Here is a 22,500-nt window from a genome sequence, read left to right as displayed (position 1 = left end):
ATTCACAGCTATTCACAACCCTACGTCATTGGGCATCCTCTGGCTCCGCTAAACATATGCTGACTAAAGATGGAGATTCATCACCATATGCATGCACAGGTGTGATCATGGCCTGTGTGTAGTGGGTGTATTTGGGTACAGACCGTACTGTATAGATTATAGATCCAGTACGAACAGACATTCGGGACAGAGGAGGACACACCAATGGTATCACTACTGCTGCCTAATTAGCATCCTGACCTCTCTGTCTTACTACAGTATAGAACACATCCAAGCTCAACGCAGTCCAAGAAGGGATAGGGGGGGAAGGGAACATGAACAAGTATCAGGTGACATAAAGATGAGGCAAAGCATTATGAATATATAGAGGACAATGGAGAGAAGGTATGGGAACAAGAAGCCAGTCAAAGCGAAAGCTAGGGCGACTGAGAACGACAAGGGGGAGAAGGCGGGAAGGAGGGATCGCGGGGATAGCGGGGGAGGGCCTGGGATTGTAGTTCATCATTTTTATGACCCACCCTATCACCTCAACCCTGTGCCCCCCATCACCCCTGAGTAAAGTCAATGTGGGGAGGGGGTGTGTGTGGAAGATTTATGACATGTGAGCCATCTGAGGAGGAGGCCTGGGCTTCAAGGGGAACATGCTCGCTGCTGGTTCTCCTTGTATATGCTGTATACGCTAACGTTGATGTTAGCATGTATAGCGCCCATGTTAGCATAATGAAAAGCACGAGCAGGGAGGTACACTCAATGTAGGATGAGGAGGGTGGGGTCCCAATGGAACCATTGTGCAAGGCTTTGGACATGATCATAAAAGTGTTTTTTTTTTTTTTAGTGTCACTCAAACTGCTTCCTGGTTTGGAGGTGACGTTGATCTGTGTCCTATCACTGTTGACTATCATCGTCTCAGTCAGAGGTTTTGTGGGATTTTGCCCAACCCTGCCCAAATAAATCATTCAAGAAACACTGACTTTATCCTTCATGACCTTTAAAGAGTGTGGAGCGAAGGCGTTACACACTCTTCAGTGTTAAATCCAGCCTGTGCTCCGAACTCTGTGATCTATGGTCATGGGCTGAGGTTCATAGTGTGTATTGTTGTTTGCACCCATGGGGGAATAAAAGTTTGGTAAAGACGATGAATGAGAGGAAGTGTGAAGGAGAGACACATCATCCTAATGTCAGTATTGTGAAAATAAATGTTTTGGAATACTATAGTATAGCCCTGACATTTATTACCATCACCAATTTGAGTCCCATACAAATCGTTTGACTCTAAACACTAGTACAAGTTAAGAAGAAAGCTTTGGAATAATTTGAATCATATGCGCCACAGCCCACCTTCAGATTATTGTATTCCTCACTCTGTTTAAGTAGCTCAATGTAATACCGTTTTTTTTACTTTGTTTACCGTGCAATTGCAATTACAGGGTATCCATTACACAGGTATCACTTTGACTGTCTTTGCTGCTCGTATACAATTCTGCAGTGTAAAGCAGGTGGCCTGTCCAGTGACTCAACCGCACGCGTGCCTCAAACACACTCCCTTTTACTTTGTCGTTCTTGCTCATTCTGCTGTGATTTTTTCTATACAGGTAGCAATTCTAGGGAATATGGTGACACAGGACTGTGCCTTGTTACCGGGAAATACAGATAGTATAGAACACTCTAGAATTAGATTGTGGCACGTATTACTGATTCTCTTAAAATTGCATTTATTAATATCAATATGGATTTTAACGATGTTAGCTAATGTTGGCTGAAAAGTAGCTTATACTTAACTTTTACGAAGGCGTCCTCACTACCTTCATCGGCTTGTTCTTTGGCTTTACAATAATTTATTCAATGTCGACTCACACAATAGAATCCGCCCACTTCCATTTTTCTTGAGAATCTTAAAGGGGACCTGATGGGGTGTCATCGGCTCAGCTTAGAGCAGCCAATGATCTCCCTCCAAGGGAGGCCCACTTAAATCTTATTCCTTCCTCTTCTTAGCACATTTTCTAGTTTTATATGGTTCTAACAGCCTCGATTCATGCTCAGGAAGCCCTTATGTTAAATGCTCTCTTCGTTTTAGGGCTTGTGTGTTGAGCCTGTCCCCATAGAGCCTACATAGTTCAGGGCTCCGCATGTATACGTATACAGCCACTGGACACGGACACTCCCAGTGCTCTAGGTAGATTACAATGGCAGCCCACGGACATCAATGGAGAAGAGATGGAGCGCTCGTTGTCATTATGATGTCACTAATGCAGCAATGGCCTCTTATATAAGCATACTGTACAGAGGAAGACACGCTGTATAGACACACTTCAGTGGAAGCTCCAATTGTAACGCACACACACATGCATGGTAGACACTGTACAGGCCACTAAGCACGATGCCACAGGCAGAAGGTGCCTTGTAAGTAGTCCAACAGCAGTATATATGTGTTTAGCATGTAGAGCCACCATGCATTCATGGCGGCTTGGATGATCTACTGCGGCATGCTTGTTGTTTTATACCCGCAATACAATGACAACCCAACAGACCCGCTTGACGCCGTCCTACAGTGAAAACAACGGCTTCAGAGAGCCAGGGAGGGAGATAGAGTAAATGGAAGTGTTAAAGAGAGAGATAGGGAGGGGACTGGAGAGAGAAAGCCAGTAATAGTCAGAGCAGAGAGAGAGGAAGAGAGAGGGCGAGAGAGAGGATAGACTTTGTGATCCCAGGCTCAAGCTCATGACTGAAGTCCAATGGACGCTCTCCTGCTAATCCCTTAATGTTGCTCGTCTCGCTGAGATACCACCATCACCATGGCGATATTTGAGATGGCCAGAATGCGATGCGTATTTACTTTGTGTGTGTTTCCATCGGTGTGGGTGTGTTGTCGTGAGTTGTCTTTCTGTGCAACGCCATTCGTTTCCTCATCATCTGTCATTGTTTGTCTTTTGGGGCGCAGTTCAGCGGGATGGTGTGACATCAGCGACCATCAAAGCCCAGGTTGCTACGGACTTATAAATACTCCCCCCCCCCAATGGATGGCTACTTGGATGGCCCGGCAGGCTCTGCAAATCTTTGGGAATCCTCTGCTTCCAAAATCTACTGCAGCCATAGTCAGAACAGATCTGTTCTGAGAAGGGGACAGATGTTGAGGGACAGAGTTGAAGTTAATTTCACTCGTACAGTATTGTGCTTCCATCTGTTTGTCTAGTCAAACGACAAATGTCCACGGCAATGTCACATTTCTCCCCTTGAATTTTGGTTGGGAAAGATGTTCCTGTCTAGTGTGACAGCACCGCTTCGCAGGCGGTTTCAACCAGCTGGGCCTTTGTGTGTGTGTGTGTGTGTGTGTGTGTGTGTGTGTGTGTGTGTGTGTGTGTGTGTACCATCATAGGTAATTCATCAGCGATATTTTAGTGAGGTGGGTGTGTGCCAAGTGCAATGGGGTGATATCAAATAGCCTGCTGCTCGTGCCTGCATGTGTGCAGGCACACTGTATGTTTTCAATTTAGCAAAGGGGCCAAATCGTGACGCGCCGGAGCCGTGAACTGAGATAGGAAGCCACGAGGAGCAGCCCAGCCCCACAGAAGGCAGGGTATCCATTACCTCTCTATTGTTAGATATAGCCAGGCTATTATTATAACCTGGAGTGAGACAGGGACGGCTGACTGCCGTTTTAGCACTGCCCACTTACCGACTCACTGAAAGGGACCACAACAAGAACCGTCATGGGTACAGGGGCGGGGGCGGGACTAGCCAGGTTGAGATCGAGTAGGAGGCGGGCCACAGGGCAGTAAGAGTGACAGCATATTATTGTAGGGGGTCAGGGGTCGTAGGTGAAGGAACAGTGTGATGAGGCTGATGTGGATGAGATGATCTGCGTGGGGCTTGGTTGAAGCTGTTGCTAGATAGAGGTTGTCTTCTGGAGCTCGGGGAAGAGGAAGTAGAAGCGGTAATGGAGCATATGGAATTGGGCAGACAAGGGGTCATTAGCTTTGGTGTGCGATGGAGTGGGCGTCTATAGTTTGTTTTTGTTTTGGAGACAGTCTAGAAAAGAGCACCATTGGTGTTGGTCTACTGTGTGAATATGAGGAGACATCGGGCAATGTCAGCTGCCAAGAAATCGCTGATGACCGCAAAAATGAAATGTATCTGTGTCAGGTTGAATAAAGTGAGACGGACGAAACGCGACAAAGTGTGCACGTCCTGGTGCCCGACAGACTCTCATTCGCTAATATGAAAGCGTTTACTAAAACCCACATAGTAATGTGCAAAGAAATGTAGACACGGCAATGGTAAATAATGATGATTAGCAGTTCCCCAGACCCTGATCTTAAACCTATGTGTGCACTATCAACGCTATCTTCATTAATCAATGCTGGAAGAGACCAGAGCGGATGGGTTAAACAGTGCCTGGCTGACTGGTTTGGACACTTTTCCTGGGTGTGCGCTGGGGAACGTAGTACTGCTGGGCTGTGAGCTGAGTTGCTGCTTCCTGAGAACCTCCCAGGATGGAAGACACCCAGTTGCTCAATTCTCAGCTTGAATCCTGGCAGGTAATCTGAGGAAACAGATGGATTTTTAGTTATATTTGGCAGAAGATTAGCCAACCCCCCCCCCCCCCACACACACCTCCTTCTCCCCCTTTCCTTACATTGCTCAGTGAAAATCTGCTGTTGCCAACTCCTGTTTGACTATCTGAATATTAATCCCCGATCAGGAGGGTGGTCTGCCTCCGCCTGTGCCGTTCCGATTGCCCTGTTCTGATGAGTGTGCTCCTCAGCCCGGTCTGAATGCTATCGCCGCTCTGTAAGGACCACACGCCCGTCCCCTTCACCTGAGCTCCAGCTCCCAGCCCTCCCCTCTCTCTCTCCACCCTCTACCCCGTCCTGCTGTGTCGCTATCGTATGGTGCCCTCCATTTGGTTAGGGTTAGGCTGATTTAGAGAGAGAGAGAAAACTGAAAAGAGAGAGGGAGGGATGGAGAGAGAGGGGGGGTAGAGAGAGAAAGAGAGAGGGAGATGGGAGAGAGAGATAGAGAGAGAGATATGGGGGGAGAGAGAAAGAGAAAGAGAGGGAGGTAGAGGAGGGAGGGAGAGAGAGAGAGAGAGAGAGCGAGAGAGAGCGAGAGAGAGAGAGAGAGATAGTATGTTTGTAAGGCCAGGTCTGTTTATGTCAGCCTTGCGGGACCTCTTGAGTAGCAGCCAAGAGGTCTATATTGGTGATGTCCCCTCTACTTTTCTACTGTGTCTTTACAAACTGTTCTGCATGCATGGTGACCTCCCATCCCAGCTTTATTGTCAGAGGTGGCGTCAGGTCAGACCATTCATCTCAGAAGTGACTTTAACTGCACATTAGAGTCATCCCCTTGGCGGGGCAGACAGGCTCGGGGTTCTGTTAATGATGTATGTGCTTGGTATTTACCCACTGAGCCAGATTATTCCCTTATGATCCAATTATCAGTCGGTCTCTTGTAGATTCCTGGGGCCTGGAGGGTCATAGCTTAGCTGTGAGATCCAGCAACCAGGCCAAGCCAACACCCACACGTCTGGCTATCTGTGTTCAGGGCTGTCAGCAGTGCCAAGAAAAGGGACATATCTCACTCCTCAATCATTGAGGTAATCGCTCGCATCTTCAGGGTAGACTACAACTACCGGTATCCAGATTCCCCCACACTGGCTCAAGGATGCCTTTAGTTCTGGGAGAGAATGCGAAACGGCTCTTGGAAATGTTCCAGGAGAAATGAGCAATCCCTTTTGGCAGACGCTATGGTTTCATAGAGGGTTCCCTCAACAGTCTCCTTTCTATTAAATATAATGCTGGGATTTGAAATAATCACACTTCTACCAACAAACTAGGAATCTAGCACAAACTGCAAGACTATAAGGATACTTCCTTTTAATTGCAGGTTTGTGGTAGCAGGTCACAAACAGAACAATTCAAAATTGAGTATCTACAAAAGTATTATACATTGCTGTCGAATCGTCAGACATGGCTGTATTATGACACAGTGGACACCGTACAATCAGTCGGCACAGATGAATGTTTAGTTTGATATTGAGCTGTTGCATGGTGCACTTTGTGGTTGTGAGAAGAGGAAAGCCACACTATCCCAGAGGAGAGGATTGCTGTGTCTGACCATGTGCTCCCTCCTCTGACTTTCATTGACGTTAGACTGGTGCTATGCACAGGAGCGTCTCACAAGGGTTAAATTCCGGTTCACTTCATACATAATATTATGTCATTTTCTTGGGTGAGATTTAATGAGGTTGTCAATAATCTTTTTCTCATGGGAGACTTTTGTCTTGAATTAAGAACGCCTCCCCTAGCGTAGACATATTTTCATCACCTGGTATTTTAGTTTGTTTCAGTAATCTTAAACTACACTCAGAGCTCCTCCCTCTGCGGTGCTCTGCCCTCTAATAGGTTGGGCCTGGTTGGGGCAGGGCTTTTCTTTTCTCAGCCCATCATCAGTTGTTTGAGTGTGTATTATCAGGGCCGGACCTTCGGTGGTGCCCACCGCACAGTGACATGTTGCTAACCTGGTTCTGAGCATGGGCGAATGCGATGATTCAGGACTTGTTGTACAGCTGTCACATCAATGAGGTTCCCCTGCTTCCCACTGCTGCCTAATAGAGGAGCAGGCCGTTTAGAATGGGAGAGAGAGGAGCGAGGGAGAGAGAGAGAGAGGGGGGGGGCAGAGAGAGAGAGAGAGAGAGAGAGAAAGAGAGAGAGAGAGAGAGGGAGAGAGAGAGGGGTAGAGAGAGAGAGAGAGAGAGAGGGAGAGAGAGAGGGGTAGAGAGAGAGAGAGGGAGGGAGAGGGAAAGAGAGAGAGAGAGCAGAATGGAGACTGGAAGGCAGGAAGAAAGAGAGAGGGTAATCAAGGTAGAGAAAAAGAGTGAGATGGAGAGAGAGAGAGATTGGGGGGAGAAAGGAGAGAGAGAGCCTGTGAGGGAGAGTGAGAAAAGGAGAGAGAAAGAGAGAGAGAGAGAGAGAGAGAGAGAGAGAGGGATGGAGAGAGTGAAAGGAAGAAAGAGAGGGTGGTAGAGAGAGGGAGATGGAGAGAGGGAGATTGGGGAGGGAGGGAGAGAGAGACGTGGAGGGAGAGAAAAGGAGAGACAGAGAGAGGGCAGAGGAAGAGAGAGAGTTCTTTTCAGTTTTTTTTAACCAGATATATATGTTTAATGTGGTAATTTTATACTATAATAATGACAATACTGCTATGATTGGAGCAATGTTTCGACTGCGGGAGGAGATAGTGCTGGTTGGGTGCAAGAGAGTTTCGTGAAACCAGCGTCCCGGGTGTGTTGTTGTGTGAAGCCATGGGAATTTTCCGGACAACACTTGGAATGCCTCATGCGGATACGACTGTGAAGCGGTTTGAACTTGAATCTTCTGACGTCTATTAGTACTATAATCAAGTGTATCTTTAACCTGTTAACAAATAGAACCATTATCCTTCATCTACTCACAACATAGTGGGCCTTTATCCCAGAGGTAGTGGGGCAAAAACAGGTGTTGCTCATTAAGTTAATTATGCACCTTTGGTTATGCCCGGGGCCATTATGAACGAAATGAGATACACCTGTGTTCACCCCGACTAGCCTTTTCACAGGATGAAGCTCAGGCGTAGCTCATGACCTTAATTATAGTTCTGCTTAAATATTAGGTATGACAGATCACCCGAATAGAGATAACAGGTCAAGTTAAGAGTTATGAATTGACTATGCTGTTGCTGTGACAGACATATATAAAACCAACCTAATGTTACAATTACAGGAATTTACTTTAACCTACTATTGAAAAGCTGTGAAAAGGGTCTATGACACCTTTGTTATAACGGCCTATATAAAGTGCAGTTTTTTATGATGCAGCCAAACACCTCCCAACTAGTGCTCTGGCTCAGCCTAGGAGTCTCCATCACGGAGATTCTCACGTTGTCTGGTGAAGGTGATCCAATACAATTGATTTATTTATTATATGAAAGTTATTCATTGGATGAAAGTAAGATGTTGATATTTGTTTTTCAGGAAGGAACCTCTTTTGTTTTTCATATGAATATAACAATAAAGGTTTTAAATCTATTAAAGGCAAACTTGTGGGAGTGTATGCAATACATTGTTGTCCACTGGAGGCCAGTGTGAGGCTATTGATCATTTTCAATCCTGTTGGGTTTCTCAATGCAGAACGAGTTTAGGTGAAGCTCGAGCAGCACAGAATGCTAAAAGAACAATAAATGAAAAACTCCAAATACCAAACAACTCAGCAACATAGATAGTCTGCACCTGTTTGTATGTGTGTGTGTGTGTGTGTGTGTGTGTGTGTGTGTGTGTGTGTGTGTGTGTGTGTGTGTGTGTGAGCCTTTGTAAGATGGAAGCCTGGATAGTTAGTCCATCACCTCTGACATTTCCCACTCATTTTACTGCCCCATTACACCACAACGCACACATGTGCAAACATACACATGTGTGCCTACACACACAAGTCACACACCCACCCACACACACACAAACCCACACACCCACCCACAACCACCCACAAACACAAACACACACACACACACACCAGATGCTCATATATGCACAATGTTGTACCTGTGTAAACTCTTGTTTATACACACACACACACACACACACACACACACACACACACACACACAGACAAACACGCACCCTGTCCTGCAGCTATTAAGCCGGGCCAAAAAGGCAGGCGGGCTGGATCAGATAAAAATGAGGCTTGTAATGTGACCACAGAGAAGGGCTGACAAGATCAATAAAAGCCAGGGCCGTGGGTCACAGGGGGAACACAGGGAGCAGATGAATATGCCGCGGCTCTGCACAAAGCAGACCGTGGTGGAAACCGAGGGCCGAGCAGCACTTTAATGTTCTGCATAGACATGAGACCCTGTCTCCCCACAACCCAAGCCTGACACAAAGCACAGAAACTGAACGGGAGGTGTGCCTTAGTGTTTGTGTGTGACCATGTGTCAACATAGGTGTGTGTGAACATGCATGTTTGTGTGTGTGTGTTTGTGTGTGTGTGTGTGTGTGTGTGTGTGTGTGTGTGTGTATGTGTTCAAATGTGTGGTCGAAACTTCAAATCCTTCACCAGGCTGTGCTGCTGTGACAGACCAATCTCAAAAATCCAGAGCTTTAAAATGAAGGAATGCAAATCGTCTCGCCACAGAGTCGACCACATAGGCCTGCATTACATTAACACCTTTCCTGTTTTTAGAAAGGCGCCTGACTCTGTACACGCGACTGTGTTCATAAGAGCATGTTGAAAATGAGGTGTGTGCGTGTGTGTAACGGGTGTAACGATGTGCGATGATCGGTCACAGTTTGCCCCTGCTTATAGGAGATGTTTATATCCCTCACTCAAGAGCCGGGAGAGAGAGACACTTCTCAGTGTCTCCACTCATGTTTGAGCTGACCCGATGGCGTGTTGTTTAACGTTTCATTGTCCTAAAGTTGTGTGTGTGTGTGTGTGTGTGTGTGTGTGTGTGTGTGTGTGTGTGTGTGTGTGTGTGTGTGTGTGTGTGTGTGTGTGTGTGTGTGTGTGTGTGTGTGTGTGTGTGCGTGTGTGTGTGTGTGTGTGCTTGTGTCATTATGTGTCAGTGTGAGTGATTGAGTAAGTGAGTTAGGGAGGGCGAGATATGGAGCACACATGTGATGTGTTTTGAGTTTGTCTACATTTCCTTACTGGTTATTAATTAAAGTGAATTCCTACTCTGGGAAATGTTTTTGTTGTACATTCTACAGTTCTTTGTTGACAAAGCAGACAGAATCTGCAGATTTGTACAAATTAACAGTGTAGCTCGGAGAGTTTATTGTATGAGCTACTTGTAAGTGCGGTCTCTTTCCAGCAAAACCATCAATATACTAACGTAATGAATAGGCAGCTTACGATATCATGACTTCTTAGGGTGATGTTGGTAAAGCCATGAGGTGATTTTGATGCAGAGAATTATTTAACATCATAATATTTTTTGAAGGCTGTGCACTGTATATGGCTTGTGAGCCTTTCATCATGTATACCCTTTAAAGATCCACATTGATGAACTTTGAAGTTTAGCCAGTCTGCGAATTTAATTAGCTAGAAGCCATCCCCTAATTGATGTTGTTCTTTTTATGTTCTTATATTTGTCATTTGTCTTTCATTTTTGTTGTTATGTCCTGTGTTTTTCTTCACTACATTTCCATATTTGATCATTTCCATATCATAAGCAATCCAATGCCATATTTATTTTGCTGTTTGTTTTCCATCGTATTGCTTGTGCTGTAATGTTTTGTGGTATTTTTAGTTGTTTTTTTTACCATCCCTTTGTGTTCTGTATGCACTGAGCTGTGCACACCTTTTATTTCTTTATGTTGTAGGATCAAAGAAGAACCAAAGCCTCAGCCTGCACAGTAAGTAAACTGCATATCCCAGAGTGCACTTGGCTTTGACACTTCTTCCTGTCAGTTGGTGCTGTGCGCTTCACGTGGCTTCCTCCTCTTTTGACTGGGAGAGAAAATGTAGGAGAAGTCATTGATTTCACTGAAAAACCAGCCATTTGTTTGATTCGCATACGTTTTTAATTAATTTAGATGAATTGTGACCAGTAAATACAGACTACTTTTTGTGAAATCAATGATGGCTGCTTTTTCTTCAAACCATGTTGTACAACAACATCCCTCTTTCCTTTCCCTTTGTCCTGGGTTTCTAACTGGCCGCTGTTCCCCATCCAGTTCCTCATCTGCATTTGTTTGGCTTGTGTGGGCTCTTACTGTATCCGCTTAGTCCTCTTTGATGCATCTCCCCTGCTGTACTGTCTCTGCATTTTGACTTGATCTTCAAGTAGGCTACTGAGTGTGAACATCTGTTTACCTACCTGACTGACTACAATGACTCTGTTCCCCTGAAATGCTGCAATGTTTTGTGCTACCTGCATCTCCATTGGCTGTGGAGCTTTCCTCTTTCCTACTGGATCCATGATCCATGTTATTTGTTCCGGTGTATAGTATTATTATTACTGTAGCTATAAGTATTTGTATTATTCTCTTCAACGTTTGGACATATAACTTTTTCTGCAATGGGTGCCTCTCACTCTCGCTCTCTCTCGCTCTCTCTCTCTCTCTCTCTCTCTCTCTCTCTCTCTCCCTCTCTATCTATCTCTGTCTCGTCTGTCCGTCTGTCTCTTTGTGTGTCTCTCTTGCTCTCCCTCTCTCCACTTCACCCCACTTATCTCTTTGTCATTTTCCCTCTCTCCTCTCTTTGTCTTCGGTAACTACCTCTGTCATTCTCTCCCTCTCTCACTCTCTCTCTCTACTTATCTGTCTCTGTCTCTGTCTCTCTACATATCTCGCTCTGTCTTCTGTGAAACAACAAAAACTGAATGACTGATTCTCTGGCTGGTTGTCACCTGCGCTGTCCTGGTGTCCTCCTCCTCTCTCTGCTTTTGGTTCTGGTGGACCCCCTCCTCTGCCCCCTCTCAGCTGTTGGTCCCACTTCTATTGTCCAAAGCCTGCCTCCTCAGTGCTCTGTCAGGCCATATTGTCTTTCCCACAATGCCTCTGCCTCTTCCTTGTTCTTGAATGTTCCAGTCACAGTGTTGTTTGCTTATTCGAACAGGTGGTTTGCCTTTAGTGGGATCACTGAGCTGGTAAATAACGTTCTTCAGCCCCAGGAAAAGTCCAAAAATGACAAGGAGCCCGAGCCTGACGCGTAAGTAAACAGCCCCGATCCCTGCCTCTGAAAATCCCCCTCTGCCGACCTCAACCACAGAAATCTCATAATAAAACAGTCTCCCCTATGACGGCTGAGCATGAGGTGCTGCCACCCGGTGGCCACACGGCGTCCTGTTAACTTGGGAATAGCTTCTCAGAGCATGCCAGCCAGGGGGGTTCTAGCGAGTTTCTCCTAACTTTACATCCAACACTTACACAGACTTCCACCACACCCTGAGTGTTCTCACGAATCATGCTGCTCTATAGCACGTGCAACAAGAAAGGTGTCTCCGATTGACGTACAACACACTATATGTAACCTTAGATATATATGTATCCTGAGGGCTTCGGTAGTGCTTAAAAGTTGTTCCTCAACAGTAACTAGTTTGGATCTGTCATATCTCCAAGAGGCGGGCTCATGTTTCGGGGCATGTTTGGCTGAGCCCATGCAGGGCCAGAGGTAAGACGGCTCCGATTCGCAGGCGTTGGGGCGGGACAATGAGCTGCGTATAGTTACACGTCAGCTGTGGTGCCTGCGTTTGCCCGCGTATGACCCCGATGGGTACTGTGACCTTCGGTGGACAATGTTGGCCCTGCACTTTGGCCAACATCGGTGGAGCCGTTATCTCCCGCTGTGACCCCCAACTCTGCCCTCACTTATCATCATCACCCAACTTTTTATTGTATTCATTCTACCGCTTAGACAGATATTTTGTTTTCCCGGCATACAAATACCTATAGACATCGTACACTCATGCACGCACGCACACACACACACACACACACACACACACACACACACACACACAGAAAGACAGACAGTCAGACACACACACACAGACGGACAGACAGACAGACAGACAGACAGACAGACAGACAGACAGACAGACAGACAGACAGACAGACAGACAGACAGACAGACAGACAGACAGACAGACACACAGACAGACAGACAGACAGACAGACACTAAATACGATGAAGAACTTATGAAGAATAATACTTGACTTCCATGCTAGTATTACTAGATGTCACTCACAGATTAAATCTGCTTTCCTCGCTTTCTCAGACGCCTCGCTATCTATCTTCCATGGTGTGCCAAAAAACATTGTGTTATAAAAATAGCATAGGTACAACTTTTATTTTGTACGCTTGTGATAGTTGATATATTTTGGGCTGCTCCACACAGATGTTGAATATTGATTAGCATTTAGCTCCATTTGCTAGCTTTAGCGCACCAGCCTCTGAGCCGATGTTGTGCTGCCACTGTAGAAGGCCTTTTTTGGAAAACATTGAATGGGTACCAAAAACCCCTGAACAATAGTGTTATCACTATTGTCCTCCAGTGAGATCTGTTCAGATCTGAGATCTGTTGCTAATCTCCACTCAGAACAGTAATCCTCACACAGGTCCAGATAAAAGCATGTTTCAGCACAATGGCGGGACACTCATACATGCACATGCCCAGCAATTACATTTTGGGCACTGAAGGTGCGTTTGTGGACGAGCGCAGCATGTTTGTCTCACAGAGCTCTGTGTGGTAAACGGATAGTGCTGCTCAATAATTCACCAGCGCTAATGAATGTTGCAGGGGGACATGTGGGGCCAAACCAATTCTGATCATCCATGTTATGAAGTCAGTGCAGTGTTTAGTTTCCAGGGAGACGCTCGATTGACACGTGTCATACAAAATGCATGTGAAGAGTACATAGTTCAGGCTTTCTGCCAGGGCCTCTCAGGACCTGTTAGAATGGTTGTTCACCTTCAACAGGAGCTGTTAGTCCATCTGTAGTAAGAAGAGAGGACCAGCACCGATCCCTGACTGTTATATATATATATATTAAAAAGTCTAGGATCAGTGTAATCATAGGGTAAGTCATTTAGGAGATCATTTTACACACAAACCCAGGTAAATAACCGATTTGACTTTTAGCCACCTTGTTCAAGGATGTTCAGGGTGCAAACCCAGAACCGTTTGGCTGGGAGTTGAACCTCCCTTGTACCACACTGCACTATTTGCCCTTCTTTTGGACGTCCGACATATCTGCCCTCATGCCCGTCTATGTTTGTGATCTCTTACGCTGGAGGTCTGTGACGCAATTTTACCGTGTGTGTTTCGTATATGATGTGTCTCTTTGTCTCGCGATGGCATTATCCATCTCGCCTTACTGCTGGCCGCCGATATAGAAACACGGGGGCAAATGATTCATTAAACGCTGGGGAAACCTGAGAAAGTGGAATTAAGTGGTGTTCTTAAACTTGCAAAGCAAATTTGATACACCAACCCCCCGACACCCAGACACACACACACCATACACACACACACACACACACACACACACACACCCCCACACACACACACACACACACATACACACACACTGATCTTTCAGCACAGGGTGTGACACCAGAAAGCTATCAGGGACCAAAGAGTTTAGCGGACAGAGTCTGCTTTTACTTTCAACAAGGTCATGCATTGTGCATGTCTGCGAGGTCAAATTTGAGTGAATCATTATGGGAGTGTATTTATATTTTGTCTGAAAAACAGAGGATTTATTACAGATATAGTTACCTTAACATTGAATTTGAAACAAATATGTGGTGTTTATATATATTTATGTCCAAGATGCGGGTGAATCCCATATTCCCTGCTAGTAGAGAAAAAAAGCAGACACTGTAAGAGTTTCCTAGAGTTATCCTAAACCATTAGAAACTGTCAGTTTGGTCTTCCTGGGAGACATATAAACACTTAGGTCACATACACAAAAAGAAGAGCACAATTCTGCGGTGAGCCTTGTAACGGAGCGTGGCATTCCCCTGACTGGCCTGCTCTCTGCTTGCTTACAGGAAATTGCACCAGCAGTTTGAATCCTACAAGGACCAGGTGAAGAAGATGGGCGAGGAGACCAAGCCGGCTCTGGACCAGAAGAGCGAGGCCCCTACCTGTGGGATTTGCCATAAAACCAAGTTTGCCGATGGCTGTGGCCACCTCTGTTCATATTGCCAAACTAAATTCTGTGCTCGGTGCGGCGGCCGGGTGTCTCTGAGGTCAAATAAGGTAACCCTGGCTTCCATGTTTTTTTCTGGCACACACATTACTATTTGCTGACACTCACAACAGTCACGCACGCACGCACACACACACACACACACACACACACACACACACACGCACACACGCACACACGCGCACACACACACACACACACACACACACACACACACACACACACACACACACACACACACACACACACACATTACATCTCACACACCCTTAACCCCAACGGGCCTTCTGCTGCTCACACTACTTTTTTAAATCCAAAGATTATGAAACATTGACATTTAAATCTGGATTGGGGGGTAGGGGAACAGAGCCAACATTGCATTAACGGCCGCTCATTCCGCTCAGATTATGGACACAGATTATCAACATCCGGTCCAATCAATAATGCTCACAAGTAAACACTCACCCTGAATGCCTTCTTATTAACTCACTTCACTTTCAACAGCTAACATTCACACAACAACAACAACACCTTCCCTTATCTCTGTCTAACTGTCCAACTGTCTTCCTGTCTACTGTCGACTGTCTAACTGTCTATTCGTCTGTCTGTCTAACTTCAACTGTTTGTCTTCCATGCCACTGGAGGGCGCTGTTGCTCTCTCTCACCTTCTCTCTTTATCCTAAAGGAATCTAGTTTTACTGTTGTTTATTTATTTTCCGGTAGCAGTGCTGGTATCTCTAGCTAACCTCGGTCAAATCCGCCCCCACGAGAATAAGCCGGGGCTTTTAGCATTTAGACTGCTTAAAATTTAGCATCATGAGCTTAGCTGTTTTTTTTTTTTTTTTCATGTGATGCTGACCAATCCTCTGCTGTTAGTATATCAGATGTGTTTTGGTTCTACTGCTAATGCCTCTCACTCTTTCTCTCTCATGCTCGCTGTCCTTACTCTTGTTCTCACTCTCTCTATCTGTATGTCTGTCTGTCTGTCTCTCTGTCGGTCTGTCTGTCTGTCTCTTTCTTTCCATATCTCTCTCCCTGTCTCTCTCTGTCTGTCTTAAACTCTGCATTTCCCTGTTCCCTGTCCCTATCCCTTATTGCGGTCTTCCTTCTCTGCTGCATTCCTGCTTTCATGGAATTGCACCAGGAGGACAAAGTGGTTAGCAAACCCTTTTCTGTGTTTCCCTTGGATTGTCTCTCTGAATACAAACATCGCTCATCCAAACGCTGTCATGATATCTATACACATACAGTGGTCAAAGCTAATCTGAAACCTGCCTCAGACTAATCTCTGTCCGTCCAATCTGTCCGTCTGTGGGTCAAATGGTGGTCAAGTAAAAAAATCGATGGCCAGCAATACAAATAATTGTATTGTTTTCTATTGCTATTGGTTCACATAAAAATACATTTGCATTGATGACAAAGATAAATAGGAGCAACCGGATGATTAGGACAAGCCTAATCGCACGCTTAGTTGAAGTGCAGCTCTGATGGATGTACAATTCTCAACCGAGTCGATGCTCAACCATTTCTCTCTGCCCATGTAGCCTGACGTGGGATCCAGTAGGGTGGTACTGATCCATATTGCACCAGCAACATGGATCAAACAGAAGCTTGAAATGACCCTAAACACAGTATTGAATCTGCCTTGGGCTGTTTATCTGTACCAATTCCACTTAACAAATATGGCATTTCATTGGTTCAGCAAGTTGAATGCATTACAGGGTTCATCGGAAAGGCATAGCCTTGGGTGAAGAATTGGTATTGCAGAAAATTTGTTCTGTGCTTGGAATGTGTCCCAGACGGTTGAAGGTATTCAGTGTGGAAGAATGGGTGTCTCGTCAGACTTCTTACGAAGGACTTGGTGAACAGATGAAAGAACAGGCAAACTAACTAAAGGAATGAATGAATGAATGAATGAATGATCGAACAAAATGAATAGATGATTGAGTGAACAAACAAACATACAAACAAAATGAATGGATGAATGAATGAACAAACAAACTAACTAACTAAATTAATGGATGAAAGAATGAGTGAACAAATGAACAAAATGAATAGATTAATAAATGAACATCCGACAAAATGAATAGATGAATCAATGAACATCCGACAAAATGAATAGATGAATCAATGAACAAACCAACACAATGAATAATATAATGAATAACAAATGAATGAGTAAACAAACTAAATTAACAGATGAATGAGTGAACAAACAAACAAAACAAATAATAATGACAAATATGACAGAATGAATGAAGCAACAAACAAATGATGTCAGGACAGGCACAGAGGAAATCCAAGTGGCCTCCTGATCCCTGATCCTCATTGCTCTATAAGCCTCTCATTGTTCCCGCTGAGGTCGGTAGGACTGTCATGATCACTGTCTCATAGAGAAGGTATTAAAGGAAAATACCGCTCCGGGGGTTTCAACCGTCGTAACCCTCTCCCGTCCTCAGGAAAAACTTCAGTAAAACATCTACTAAAACCCCTGGCTTCACTAAAACAACACACAAAAAGAAACAGTACAGCCAATTGTTTTTTTTGGAAACAATGTGCGTTGTGTCCGTATGCAAACGAGTTTGTGAATGTTTGTGGACAAAAAACATGGATAGTTGTTTGATACACTGTACATATCACTATCAACACGTATTATATTAGTTCTTGCTGTTTGTTCTTTCATTCACATTTGTATCACATTAAAGCAAGATCAAAGACCATCATTCATATAATTGTAACATAGCTAATTGCAGGCTTGAGTAGTTGCATGGCAGGCAGGACAGCAGCAAAATATAGAAGATGATCAGTGGGAGGTTGAGAGAGGTTTAGAAAGTTAGAGAGAGGTTGAGAGAGGTAGAGAGAGGTAGAGAGAGAGAGACACACACACACCTACACACAGACAGACAGACAGACAGACAGACAGACAGGCGATGGCGAGAGACCAAAGAGAGTCATCCAGAGGAGAGTGAGAGAGTAAAGCAGTAAAGGAGATGTAGTCATCATTGTTGGGGTCAAAGCCCCAGCCTGTCCTCTTTGTGTCTGGTGACAGAGTCCAGTGTCTCTGGGCCAGCGAGGGCCATCAGAGGCCAGCGGGGGCCAGCCAGCCAACAGGGTTTGGTTCCCTGGTCCGTCTGCATGGCCAGATTCTCTTTCAGTAGGAGGAGAGAAAGAGAAGACGACTCACTAACCTACTTTGCTGCACACCGTGTTTAAGATAGTTTGGGTCATGATGGGAATTTGGAGGACATTTTCAGGGTTGAACAGCACTGAAGATGTTCTCCAAATTCCCAACATAGCAGTGGGAAAATGATATGAATAAAGATGATTGATGAGACAAAGTTATGTTTTCTGCAGTTCCCAGTGCGGATTTAGAGGGTGAACTAGAAAATTCTTCCTTGACTGTTTTTAATGGCACTGCAGTTGCAGAAGCTGTTGGGTGGCAAGATCTGTGATGGCCCCTGATCGCAAACAAACGGCAGCGACATGAGGCGTGAGGCGATGATGAAGGTGCGATCTGTCTGCTATTTCTGTTACCCTGCGTCTACTCTTTCTTCTTCTCCCGCACCAAGAGTGACAGCGGTGGCGGGATAGATCTCATTCTGAGAAGCGGCATCAATATTTACACCGTCTCTGTGTCTGCGTTGAGTTTATAGGCAGCATCCGATACACTGGGATGGAGCGTTAAAGAGACGGTTTAAAGGGAAATTATTTTTATCGGGCAAAGACTGATATTTCACTGCTAAATTGGGAATTCTGTAATTAACCCATGCATCCCAATGTCAATTGATTTTATGAATACATTTTGATGAATAAATAATAAATATACAAAATTGGGTAGACACTTCTGTAAGATCCTAATCATCTTACAATACCTCACCTTAGCATCGGTGACCCCAGCAATAAATTGGATGATTGCATTGACATTTCCACATCCCATTTATTGTCTAAAAATCACATATTCTATGTTTCAAGACTATTATTTTGAATACTATTGTTTTTATTCCACTGCTGTCCTGTCCTGGTTGGTGTGGCCCCAGCATCTCCCAGCTGGGATCCTAAAGTACTATCTTATCTTATCCTAACCCTGGCCATTTTAAAGCCATGCAGTAGCAAGTGAGCGACACATGACGCTCATAACTTGTAGTTTGAAGTCGAAACCTCCCTAACCAAACAAACTATAGAACTGACTTTTTGGCCTCTGAGTCCCAAAGACATTTCCAAGTCGGTCATTCTCAGGTAGAAATGTGACGAGTGCTGACCTGAGAGTCTGTGGCCCAGCCTACCGTGTAGTGTATCGTCAACATTTAAATTATGCAACATGGGTTGTTTCAAGACATTTTCCCCTCATTTTACACACATTCAGGACTGACTGTAAAAGGCAGCCTATTGACTGCTTGGCTGTGTGGAGGGCCAACATTGTGCTGCAGCCAAGTCTGCTTGTTTCATCAGGGAGTGAAAAGCTATGAAATAGGTCATCAGGAAATCAGTTCATTTTATGGTTAAGCTCTCCTCATAGCCATACTAAGTAACCACGTTCAATGTAAAATATTGGACGCTCCGGCTGTATTCAATATTAATATTGAATACAGAGCTTCTTCAACCAACTATTGGAATCCCAACAATGAAAGAGAACAATATGTTGGAAATGTCAAAGTCAGTGTAGCTCAAATGTTTTTTCTGCGGAAGGTGATCAGCTCCCAATCATGCAGGAGTGCTGTGCTAAGGCTGGTCAATCATTTAATATTATCCTTCATCTTCTTTGAATGGTATTCTAAGATAGTAATGGAATTAAGATATCAATTTATCGTGGTACCCAGTTTTAGAGTCTAAATGAATCACTGTTCAAAATCTCAAAATATGAGATTTAAAACATTGTTAGCCAAATACTACACTAAAAATGTCCATACACTTGAATTTTCAGCTTTTAGATGGTATTTTGAATTAATTATATTGTGACATTTATCTATATCAAGTAAAATTCCCCATGATTGTGGTGAAAATACATGTTTCCTTATGGCCCAGCCTTAGCTGTGCTTATCCTCCATATGCCTTGAAAAGCCTCCTCAAGCCTTCTGATCGATCCCGATGGGACGTTATATGTTGGGGCTGTGTAGGCTTCAGAATAACGGTCCTGTGATGGTCACAGAATCTCTGCCACCATTTCCTCTCCAAGGTGAAGATGTGGAGAAATAAAAACAGTCTCCGCTTTACGTCCTAAAGCATTTCTTGTAATGTCATGAATATTTGAGAATGTCGCGTATCTCGCCTTTCCCCCATATATCCACACACATACATACATGCATGCACGCACACACACGCACACCCACTTGCACATAAGTCAAAGCGTTCACTCGGGCTATCTTCAAAGTACACCCTTCAAAGTCGACAAACACTTTATTATTGAATGAGATCCGGAAAAGCTTCATTCCCACCCACGCGACACACAGACACACACACACACAACACACACACACACACACACACACACACACACACACACACACACACACATGCGCGCACACACACACACACACACATACGCGCGAACACACACACACACACACATACACACACACACACACACACACACACACACACACACACACACAATCACACAATTGGCAAACGCACAAGCACACACACAAGCACACATAACCCTCAGCAAGACGACACACACACACACACACACACACACACACACACACGCACACAACCCCTCCACTCGCACACCGGATTGAGCGGACTCCTGCCGAGTTGCAGCCTCACGCCGCATATGGACACATAATCAGCTGCGGTAGCCTCGCGCGAGCGTCTATTAATGACGTCATAATACCTATAGCGGTGGGAGAACGATGCGTGATTTGCGAGTTATCGCTAACTCGCGTTCCCTCAACGGATATGCGTCGTTTCAGTCAGACTGTGTTATTGTATTTTTTTTGAAGCACCAAAAGCCGTTGGCTGCTCACTCAGCCTACCTGGATAACAACAAAAAAACAAGCAAAGAGAGAGACCTTGGTGGATATTGGGAAGAGAACGCTAGCGTTTGGTTCGCTTCGTCCCAATGACTCCCATAGTCAGCATCGTGTAACCTTCACGGTGTTTCCAGGCGGCAGCCTCGTCAGCCTGTTGTGTGAGTTGGAGCTGTCCACGGTGCTGAAGGTCGGAGCTCTCCGTGTCTCTACGTTCTGAGGCGAGACACAGGCACAGACACAGACAGGGACACCGAGACAGAGAAACTGCGGCCAGTTCTGAATTGAAAAAGGAACCGAGACATTGTTCTGCATAGATTATTATTTTTTTGCTTAAAAAAACGTTTTTTTCTCCCGGCAGCATCATGGGTAAGCTAAAAATGGCATGTCTACGTTTGGCGGCTGAATCGCGTTTTGCATGTGTCGTGTTCATTGATAAACTGAGATTTTTTCTCATCTACGCTGCATGGATCTTGTAAGAGGCTGTATAGTGAGATATTGTGCATGCATCTTGCAAAAATGCAAACTCTATGCGAGTGGTGCAAAACGGGATACATGCATTCATTTGTAAACAGGGAATGTATCCTCGATTTTTAATCATATTTTTCTTAAGCTCAGTGAAACAAATATGCAATTCCATTTTGGAAATCGTGTGGTGTCGTGCAAAACGTAAAATATACTGGATCTAAAACAGATGCATGTCTGTGAATTCCAATTGATCTGCATAAATGTGCATCCAGTCTATTATTATTACGGCCGCGCCAGACTAAAATTAGAAGCTCATTAAAATGTAATTGACCACGTGCCGCCAGTGTGGGAGCATGTGAATGTAGGCGCTGCCCCTGAAATCTCATTGGTCCACGCTCATATATGAATCACACCAAAATGGCCTGAAAACCTTCTCATCTACGTGGTCTTAATATGCTTGCTTATTTTTAAAACATTGAATGCAGGTGCACTATATGCTGTTGACTGACACGTTTGCCTGAACGTGATGATATAGCCTATGTCCTAAATTGTTAGTCGGCTATAGAAAAGTAAAGCCAAGGCAGTGTGTCTAGCACATAATCCCACGACAAGTAAGAACGAAATTATAATAGAAGCAGACTGTCATTTAACTATCACGAGTTTGAACAATCATAGGCCCACTAGTGCTTTGTTGCGTTCATTCTGGTTTATTTAAGGACTTGCAGTCTCAGCGTGTTTTAAGAAACACTCAATTCCCGAAACAATGAGTTTTTAATGAGTTCAGTCCGGTTCAGGTCCGGCAATATGATACCTATGACAGTTCATTTACCGCCACATCAATATTTCAGCAAAGGCCATCTCTTCTGAATCATCCCTTTGGCTCTACTGCTGCTCAACCAGGCTGTGAACAAAACCACCTTGTCATGTGTGGTGGGTCTCTATATTTATACTTTCAATCGTAAACAACGACATTTCTCGGGAAAATGCCTACATCATGAACATCTCAATATTAATTTGTCTCTATCTGTGAGAATATTATTTAGATATAAATAAATTGTCTATAATAACATTTAAAATTGGGGTTAATCTCCACCTAAGCGGTCGTAGAGCGTGTATTCGAGGATCATGCTGATTCACAGTTTTAGTACAGCAGTGCCAGCAACTGGCCACAAGAGGGCGCTCATACATTAATCAAACTCGACGCAAACTAGGGCTTCTATGTGTGAGCTTTTTTAAGTAGTACGCTGTGAAGCATTTGCTAATATGACTCCTCAGATTACATATGAAGTTTGAAATTGGTTCATATATTTCACTATGTGAAGCAAAGTGACTGCTGCATCAAAGGTGTGGTGGATTGTCACGATGAGTGGG

General features: G+C 44.6%; 1 protein-coding gene across 4 annotated transcripts in view; it reads left to right on the top strand.

The window, feature by feature from the left end:
- Positions 1 to 22,500, top strand: part of rims2a (regulating synaptic membrane exocytosis 2a) — a gene marked incomplete at both ends in the record, with an annotated part of 129,426 nt that overhangs the window by 6,906 nt on the left and 100,020 nt on the right. For 3 of the 4 annotated variants that reach the window (XM_079735493.1, XM_079735491.1, XM_079735490.1), the window contains 3 exons: positions 10,355 to 10,387; positions 11,592 to 11,684; positions 14,532 to 14,742. In XM_079735493.1, the coding sequence (XP_079591619.1) occupies positions 10,355 to 10,387; positions 11,592 to 11,684; positions 14,532 to 14,742 (337 nt within the window). The remainder of the gene's footprint in view (positions 1 to 10,354; positions 10,388 to 11,591; positions 11,685 to 14,531; positions 14,743 to 22,500) is intronic. The other variant, XM_079735492.1, reaches the window with a different exon arrangement.

The sequence above is a fragment of the Pollachius pollachius genome (genome assembly GCF_949987615.1).
Source record: "Pollachius pollachius genome assembly, chromosome: 1".
In the NCBI taxonomy this organism is placed as follows: domain Eukaryota; kingdom Metazoa; phylum Chordata; class Actinopteri; order Gadiformes; family Gadidae; genus Pollachius; species Pollachius pollachius.
This window is presented reverse-complemented; position numbering and strand designations above follow the sequence as displayed.